Source organism: Meriones unguiculatus, chromosome 2 (genome assembly GCF_030254825.1).
Source record: "Meriones unguiculatus strain TT.TT164.6M chromosome 2, Bangor_MerUng_6.1, whole genome shotgun sequence".
In the NCBI taxonomy this organism is placed as follows: Eukaryota; Metazoa; Chordata; class Mammalia; order Rodentia; family Muridae; genus Meriones; species Meriones unguiculatus.
Window position 1 is genome coordinate 159,836,567 of NC_083350.1, and position 9,684 is coordinate 159,846,250.

Here is a 9,684-nt window from a genome sequence, read left to right on the forward strand (position 1 = left end):
AATACTTTTACTTTCAAAGTATGGGAAAGCAACTCAAAACATGCTGATGTTACTTCATCCCCATGAAGTACTCTACCAACTGAGCTACACACATAGCCCTATTTAAAGTTCCCATTTTCTTCTTTTCTTTATAATGTATGGGTGCTCTGTCTGCATGTACACCTGCAGGCCAGAAGAGGGCATCAGGTCCCTTTACAGATGGTCATGAGCCACCATGTGGTTGCTGGGACTTGAACTCGGGACCTCTGAAGGGCAGCCAGTGCTCTCAACCACTGAGCCATCTCACCAGCTCCTCTTTTTAATATTTGCTGAATTATGTAATTCTACTCATTGAACAAAACTATGGCTACCAAATATGACAGGTACACGATAAGTATGTGTTACAGACTTTTTATGCTATGAATGCTCATTACCCTGTTCAGCACTCATCAGCTTGGGGCCATTCTTGCCTCTTCTGCCTGCCTGCTTCTCCCATCCTTGCTTCCTCTCTCCTATCAGCTGAATTATTCTCAGGCAACTCCAAATGTGACTTTACCCATGAACTCACCTTTATGTGGTTCTGAAAAGACTAAAAAGCAGACTGTCACTCAGATATAACAACACCTTTTTTCTTGTCTTTTTGGAGACAGGGTATTATTACGTACCCAACCTGGCCTTAAATTCACAATCCTACATCAGCCTCTGACATTATTAGCCTTTGATCAATGAAATCCTACTAAGCGCTTTGAAACTGTTATATCAAGTCTTTGCTAAAACCATGTAGATCACTTCCACCTGGTTTCTACCTGGTCAGTATATAGCAATACTAACAATATCACATTATTAATGAAATATACAATAAACAAAACATACAATAAATAAATCACAACACAATAAAGATCATTTATCTTCATCTTATGTTTTAATAAACCACAATCAAGTATGCTGAACTATTATTCATGTTAAAATAATCATCTTGATCTGGAAATTATGTACTTTAGGAGATAACAAAGTTAACTCAATACTAATCAATTTCCAATGAAGAAGTGATCAACTAAAGTAGTGCATTAAGTGAGAAAATATTTCTTTTGGAAAACCATTGAAAGAAATGTTACTTTTATTAAGAAATTACAATTCTTAAGACATAAACATTTTAATTTTAACAGAGGTAACAAAAAAAAAATCCAGAAATGACAATAATTCAAATAAAAACAGAGTTAAGCTGGTTTTTATCTGACCACTGTACATTATCAGATAACACTGCAATTTAATTTTGAAAAAATACTTATCAAAACACCAAACACGGCTCTTCATGAACGCTAAGTGAAGCTACATACCTCCTTCACTTCTTTGAAAATGCTTACAAATTCCTCATTGATGGCCAAGCTCCTCCGCTCAATATCGCCGCGCAAGTTTCTTCGAGTCCGCAAACTGTTTTCAACAAAAAAAGCCGAAAGAGCCTTGAGAGCTTCCAACATCTCCTACACAAGCGACAGCAGAAGGAAATCACTGGGGTTGACTTTCAAGCGGTTTCTTCATATCCAGCCAAAATCCAATGAAATTATTTTCGATTGGCTTATCCCCATTAAATAACTCAAAAAGTAATGTCTGACTTTCAAATTACTAAGCAGTAAACTTCCTTCCAGGACACAGTAACAGTACACTTACACGCAGCGTATAATCATAGATGTACAAGGTGATACACAGCAGAGCTGCTTTGAATTTGAATGTATATATTGTTTTTAAAGAAAACAATTCTTCCTTTTTCATTTTTTTTAAGTTTAATTTTATTTATTTTACATCCCCTCCCTCTTCTGGGATTCAGAAAGTTGTTATTGATCAGTCCCACGGCAAATCACACAAATCAGCGACCTACACGTTTTTGTTTTGTTTCGTGGGGCGGTGGCTGACTCTGAGAGCTTCTTCTCGATGCAAACCCTGAGCTTGTTATCCCAAGCTCTTCTAGCCAACCCAGGTTTTGTAGCACGTCACAAACCTATCCAGTCCTGGGCCTTGTTTCTTACTCCACATTTTAATGTTTTGTTTTTAACACGTCGGAGTCAAATTCTCGTTGACACCTTATTTTCACTTTACCACATATACCGGTAGCGTTACAACTCTCACATTACTGTATTTATTTATTTTTTTTCCTCTGTGCCACGCTGGCACGGCCACCCTACCTGGCTCCTCAATGCTGCAGAGGTGACAGCTCTGACAGGGCTGCGGAAGTGCTGTCCTAGACGTGTTGGGGAGGGCGGGTGGCCCGTGCAATTGAAGAGAACACAGCAAGAGCCCACAGCCGGTGCACGGCTAAGAGCTGAGGCCGGTGAAGGCAGGTAGGAGGGTCCCTGCTCCCGGGACCGCAGCGCCGAGCCGGGAAGGACGTCCCCACTCCGCGGCCCCGCCCCCCGCCGTTACCTTGTCATTGTCCAGCCGCGTCTCCAGGATCTTGTGCAGCTTGCGGGACAGCGGGTTGTTGGGCTGCGCCGGAGTCGCGCCTGCCCCGTTGCTGCTGAGGCCATTAGCGGCCCCGGACGCAGGGACCGCAACCACCTCGGCGTTGGCGTCCGCCATGGCGACTAGACCCGACGCAACCGGAGCACTGCGCATGTGCACCTCCCGCGCACGCGCAGCCCGGCCGCGCGTGCGCGACGGGATCTGTCACGCTCCAGCGGTGGGGTTTACTTTAAGTCCTGGCAGCCGGGAGAGGGGGAGGACACGCTCCGAAGAGAAGAAATTGGAGGACGTAAAAGAGACTTCAGGAATGCCGGACTCACGAGGTGGTTATATGAAAAAAAAAAATCGTCAACTGAACTGATTTTAATTAAATTCCCTTTATCTGAATTAGTGTTTCTGAAAAGCATCTATCGACTATATAGTATTTTCCAGGGCCTCTGGAGTGCACTGGAAAATCTAGTTTGTGCACAAAGAGTGAGTCATCTCTGTAGCCTCCACTATCACTTTTTCATAAAAAAAAAAAAAACATGATGGCAATTTATTATTAATAATGACTACACTGAGATGGTGTTAATGGGCCTTCGCAATTACATGTTCAGATTCACGTTATTGCCCTGGCCTAATTTATAGGCAGGCAGCAACACCCTCACCATGATATGTTACTGGGCACAAACATGGAAAATTTCAAACCTCTATATTCTAATCCTTAAAACCTACTTTAGTCCTTTTCAGCTGCTATCGCAAACTACTCTAGACTTGGTACCTCATGAACAACAGAAATGTATTGCTCATTGTTCTGGCAGATGAGAGGTTCGGGATTAAGGTATTAACAGCTCTGGAGTCTGTTGGGGTCCCTTTCTGTGTTCATAGACTGACCTGCTGGTGCTGCTAACCTCATCTGATAGAAGGGAGGGATGAGCTGGCTCTTTTCTAAGACCACGAGTAACTTTGCCCTCATGTTCTACTCACATCTCAAGCTTCAGCCTCCAAACGTTAGAGGCCAGGAACTCAGTGTCTAAATTTTGGGAAACACAAGCATTCAAACCATAGCACCACTTTTCCAGGGATGTCAGACCTTGTGAACCTTATTAACTTCTATATGTCTTTTAAAGTCCTCCCAAATATCTGTCTTCCCACCACTTCTTAAAAAGAATTGATTAATCCCCCATGTGAAGTCCACAGCAGTAAAAGCATAATTCCTCATTGTTGTGTGGGTGCTTAGATCCAACACAACTCAAACACCAGATCTATGCAGATGACAAAAGTTTATGGAATTGATCAGGATCACAGAAGAGACTTGTGAGCTGAACTTTGAACTCCCCAGCCCTACCCCTAATTTCCACCCTTCACTCCTACAACACTCCCCAGCCAAAATGTTACAGAGCTTTTAAGCTTGAAAACCGTAAGCATCTGAGCCAAGTTAGCATTAAATTTTTCCAAGAATCAGGATTTAGGGATAAGGGCTTTCTTATGTGATCTATCTAACCAATCAAATCCATTTGTTCTTTTCTGATCAGAAACAGTCAGTCATTATATTTGGGGAACAAAAAATGAATAACAAGTAGTTAGGAACAGTCATCCTGTTTTGGGGAGCAACAGATGGGTAACAGAAGCCGATTAGTTATTGGGGAGTGTCCAGCTCTCTCTGGACCTGGGAACTAGAACTTAGTTTCATCCTGTGACTAAAACGTAGACTGAAGGCAAAATGGCAGTACTTAGGACAAGTTGGGGTTTTTGTTTGTTTGTTTGTTGTTTTGTTTATTTTTTTGCTTGTTTCCAATACTCATGATTTATAGAAGACATTGTTTATGTTTTTGTTCAGTATTTGCATGAGAAGGACTGTTGGAGGCTGGTCTGGTGCCATGTTTTCAAATGCTGATTTCAGTGCCTTGAGATCTGGTTACTGCCCTGCCATGGGCATGGTTATTAATGTTGAACTACCTCCTGTACCCATGTGATGAGAAGGAATGGTCCCCAATTATTCCTGATTGGCAGGTTAAAGGCTTATACCTGGACAGGGCATAACGAGGCAGGTGGAGCTAAGGTTCACGAGCTTTGGGGACAAAATGATCGTGGGAGAGAGAAACAGGAGGAGGAAGGAAGAAACACCTTGCATGGCTTAGCATGGGGTGAAGCACATGGCCAGCATGGATGGAGAAAGCAGCCTAGATGAGAGAATAATGAAGTAATTATGGAATTATGGATGGGAGGTAGCCTGGGATGGAGCTGGGAGGTAAAGGTAGTTTAGAGGGTTAATGTCTGTCCTGCCCCAGGTGAGATAAGGCTATTCTAAAACCTATCAGGTGTTTCTGTCTTTTATTATAATGACAGATTAGATAATGCCACTGTAATAATTTTAGGACTAATAATAAACATTATTAGGATATACCTTTAAATTAACCATAACAGGGGACCCTTGGCCAATCTGGTTTTGTACCTTACTCAAGTCAAGCTTTTGCTGTGCTCTGACTTTTGATTCAGTCTAGCCTCAGTAGCATATGCTGTGGTCTATCAGTAAAGCAACCATCAATAAACAAACCTATAGAAACTGTGCCTCAAGAAAGAATAGAGAATAAAACAGGGGGTAAATGGTACAATTCTTGTTCCCACAACTGTCACAAAGCTGTTTTTGGAATGCAAGACTTCTGTCTTTTCCAGAACGTTAGCCGATCAAAGTTTGACATCTGGTGAGGTGACTTAAACTGTCACAGAAGAAAACCAGAGCCTTTTCGTGTTTCTGCCTGTATGAAGTTGCCATAGTTTGTTTTTTATTTTCCCTCAGACCACAGCAGTTTTAAGAAATGATCTGGTGATTCTGTAGGCCTCATCCTTCTTCCATACCCCACAGCTAACTCCAGTTCCCCCTTAGGGTCTGTCATACAGCCAGCTGACACTCTTCTGGTGTGTCCACTCAGCATCATAAGGAGTTCTCAGTCTCCAGTTCAGTCAGTCCCTGCTGACCACCCATCCTAAGGTCCTAATATCTTTCAGGGCAAGACCTTGTTTCTGTCAGTTGCAAACACCAAGATGTCACAGGTTTAAGCTGCAGTTTAAGGTCCCATTCTACACATTGTGCACACACACGCACACTTGTGTGCTTTGTTTCTAGTTTATATATTCTGACTATGAAAGGTATTGACCGAAAAAAAAAAAAAAAAAAAGAAGAAGAACTCCAGCTAAGAACAGCATGAGCCCTAAACTAATGAGGAGCCACCTCCTGGTTGTTGTTGTAACAGGTTATTGATAGCATCTGCATTACAGGGCAGTTCCTTTTTCAAAGTTAAATGTATACTAAGACTAATAAATTCCACAGGTTTATTATTTCTTTCCATGTAAAGAAATTTGTTTATGTAAGAAGCACATTGTATGTGAAGTTATGGTGATATAAAAGTTTTCAGCAATTGGCAAGTAGCAGAAAAATCAAGCATGACTTTAGCTGAAAAGGATAAAATATTTCCCCCTTCCTAAAGGAAGAAGACTATTCTGTGCAGCCAGTCCTCCTAGAATATGTGAATATTCAGAGGCTCTGCTTTGGCTGTCCTTGGTAAACTGGATGCTCAATAGTGGGTTCCAGGTATAAGGACATACCTGTTGTTGAATCCATAGCCTATTTTACTTTGTTCTTGGGCCCAAATGGCTGACCAGGAAGAATGATGATTCACACACAGAATTGGTAACATGTTAATATGGTTACCAAGAGCAAGCATTGTAGCATGGCCTTTCACAGGACTCAAAAATGTCGTGTGTGTATGAGTGTGTGAGTGTGTGTGTGTGTGTGTGTGTGTGTGTGTGTTCTGATCCCTAGGCTGATTTATTGGTAAGATTTGAAGGCAGGTTTTGAACTGCAGGAATGATGAGAACACGGATGGAAATCAACCAGGAGTATAGAGTCTTGGGGGCGGAGCCGCTAGACAGATTTTAGGACTACTGGCCATGTTTCTGCTTTTACACAACATTCAAAGTCTGGACACAAGCTCCCTTTGGCTGCTTGCCCATCTATTGATCAAGACAACGTGATTTACAGACCCAACCTGACAGTATACAACTCAGGAGAGTTATTTCCAGTCAATGTAATAACTATAAATTTGTGGTTTGTGAGACAGGTAAGAAAGTAATCCATATAAGAAAGGTGCAAAATCCAACTAGGTAGTAAAGATATTAGTCACAGCACTAGCACAGGGAAGTAGAAGGGTAAGAACCAATTAACTTTAGCAGTCAGTGGAGATTGATTGCAACTGGGAGGGAGGCGGTTGAGCAATAAGATGTCAGGGACCCAAATTAGGCAATTAGATTTATGAAAAGGGTTAGAGGGAGACCAGTGTTGGGAGTTGTAGTAAAAATAAAATAGCCAGATGAAGCCATTTATTTTCAAGAAAAGGAAAAAACTTGAAAAGCCTCTTTTCTACATTAATGGGCTCAATGTGTAACATGCAACTTAAGTTAAACTTTCTGGAGAAATTAGGCTCAAGGTCTTTGTCCAGAATCCCTAAGAACTACATCAAATGTTTTTGATAAATGACTCAGCAATCAGGATGGTGTGAAGATATGCATAGATGAAGACAATGATTGAGTGAAATCCTGAAATCTAAATCTTCTTGTACCAAATTTAGAATGGAAAAGGCAAAACCAGGTCACACAACACAGAAAAATGCATAAGAATGAAATGAAGAGGTCGTAACAGTGTATCTCTGTACATCTCAATAACGTGAAAAGTTTGTTCTTAAATTTGGCACACGGATCTTGTTATTTCAGCACTTAAATTAATGTTTTAGTTTTAATTTTAAAGTTTTACTTGTCTGTCTGTCTGTCTGTCTATCTATCTATTTATTTGATCTTTTGAGGCAGCATTTGTCTATGTGCCCTTGGCAGTCCTGGAATTCGCTCTGTAGGTCAGGCTGGCCTCGAACCCAGTGAGAACCGCCTACCTCTGCCTCCCAAGTGCTGGGATTAAAGGCATGCACCACCACCGCCTGGCCATGGTTTTAATTTTTAAAAGTACAGCATTAACAGGCACATTTTGACAGTATGGTAGCCCCCACTTTATCTGCAAGGGGTGGCTTCTAAAATCTCTGATAGATATCTGAAATTATGGATAATACAAAACACTACATATGCCCTTTGTTTGTTTGTTTGTTTGTTTTCTCTACATTTACAGACTTCATTCTTTGACTGACACATATTCAAGAAACCTGTGATGGCTAATCTTGGTTGTCAACTTAACCACACCTATAGTCAACTAAAGCCCAAGCTGCTGGACACTTCAGTGAAAGATTTGCTTAATCAGATTATCTGAGGCAAGAAGCCCAGCCCTAAATCTGGCCCATGCCTTCTGGTGGTAACCCACATCAAATGAGATGGAAGAAGAAAGGGTTTGCTCTTTGTTTTCTTGTCCTCACTCTCCCTAGCAGGTTCATCTGTCCTGTTGCTGTCACTTTCCTTCACTGTTCTTAGGATTTCAGCATAGGTATTGCTCTGTGTTACATGTTCCTGTGGTGTTATGTTAGAAAGATGATATGCTATGTGTGTTAATATTTTAAACATACTGCAAGGTGTTGACTGTGATCAAGGGAAAAACATTTCACCTTAGGCATCCTACTAAACAACCTGGGCTTGGTTAACTTCATTATTCAGTCTGAAGGAAAATCAAATTCTTAGGTCAACCTCAGGTTCCTAAAACATATTCAATAAACCAGAGGTGATAAGGATGCAAATATATTAATGTGTGCTATATTTTAGTTAAGGAATTTAGTGGAGAATTTTATGACACTTACCAATCTAAAGAAAAGTTAGGTTGACCAGAAAACTGGCAAATATTTGCTAACAATGAAGCTACTAAAAATGTACAGCTTGTTATTAAAATATGAATTTTGAAAAATGCTAAGTAGGGCCACAAAAATAAAACACAGATGGCTAAAAGCAATTTGTTTTATAAGCACAAATTTATGGCCTAGTTAATCAATATTTAAATTATATATGTGTAGCTCAGTTGTTAAGCCATTTCTGCAAATTAATATTAACGAGCAATTCAATGACATTCAACAGCAGCATTCTGTCACTGTGCTAGAGCAATCATTGATTTTAATTTTAAATATTAATGTGGTACAATTCTGTCAGCTTAAGGAAATAATTGTCCAGAAACAGCAAGACCTAAGTCTGCTGAGACTCTCAGATTTGAGAGCAAAGCCTCAACAGTGACTGGTTAGCAAATGCCGGTCACTTTAGGTAACAGTGAAGGATTTACCCACGAATTGTAAGTAGCTGATTCCGGGCGAGCTCATTTGGTTTGCAGTCTGGGACCAGTCTGCTTAAAAACTGCTCGGTCTAAGTCTAAGAAGGACTTGTACATTATGGTTAAGCAATTCAGTCATCAGGCCATGAGCACAGTCACTCAATCCAGCTGGTAGAGATGGACACAGGGAAGAGTCTAGGAAAAGAGTGACCATAGATGGGCAACCTTGGTGAACCTCCTGACAGGTGGGATTAAAGAGACACTGCATGTTGCCAAGGACAGGCCTACTCTCTAGAGCACGCAGAGTGAAGCCAAGTTATCTAACACTGTAGTAGAGGACATTTGCTCCTCCAAATGTAGGAGAGTGATTTTAAGCAATATGAGAAGATTCCAAAGCTTTCTGTGTCTTAGAAACACAAAGAACAAAGATCCTGCTTTTGTCCATGGTTTGTGATCTGGACCAGCTCCCTAGCTGTAGCAAGGAAACACTTGAAAAAGTTCTCAACATCCTTAGAGAACGCAGATTAAAAGACTGTAATATTTTCTTTCATCTCAGCCAGAATGGCCAGCATCAAGAATACAAATGACAACCTCATACTGGTGTGACTAGGTCAAAATGCAGCTCATATACTGTTGGCAGGAATGTAAACAAGTGCAGACACTGGAGAAATCAGTTTCTCAAAAACTGAAACTAGAAATGCCGTATGACATAGCTATGCTGTAACGTCTGGGCTATGTGATGGTTGATCTTGATTGTAAACTTGACTACACCTGAATCAAGGGAAGCCCAAGCCCCTGGACGCCCCAGGAAGAATTGTCTTAATCAGATTATGTGAGTCAGTCATGCCCACCCTAAATCCAGGCCACATCTCCTGAGGGCAGCCCACAGAACAAGGATACAGAAGAAGGAAATGGTGTTTTGCCCACTTGCCCTCATTCTTGCTAGTAAGTCCATCCTGGTGCTGTAACATTTCTTTGCCGATAGTCTTCAACGCTTCTTCAGATTTTAGACTGAAAGG

At 41.1% G+C, this 9,684-nt stretch overlaps 1 protein-coding gene across 2 annotated transcripts in view; it reads right to left on the reverse strand.

The window, feature by feature from the left end:
• Window positions 1-2,588, reverse strand: part of Cog6 (component of oligomeric golgi complex 6) — a 42,246-nt gene extending 39,658 nt beyond the window's left edge. Inside the window, exons 1-2 of one of the 2 annotated variants that reach the window (XM_060378298.1) lie at window positions 2,398-2,588; window positions 1,317-1,410 (exon numbers count right to left, since the gene is read on the reverse strand). In XM_060378298.1, coding sequence (XP_060234281.1) covers window positions 1,317-1,410; window positions 2,398-2,501 — 198 coding nt within the window. In that variant the 5' untranslated portion in view covers window positions 2,502-2,588. Of the gene's footprint in view, window positions 1-1,316; window positions 1,461-2,397 lie in introns of both variants that reach the window. The other variant, XM_060378297.1, reaches the window with a different exon arrangement.
• Window positions 2,589-9,684: the final 7,096 nt, after the last annotated feature.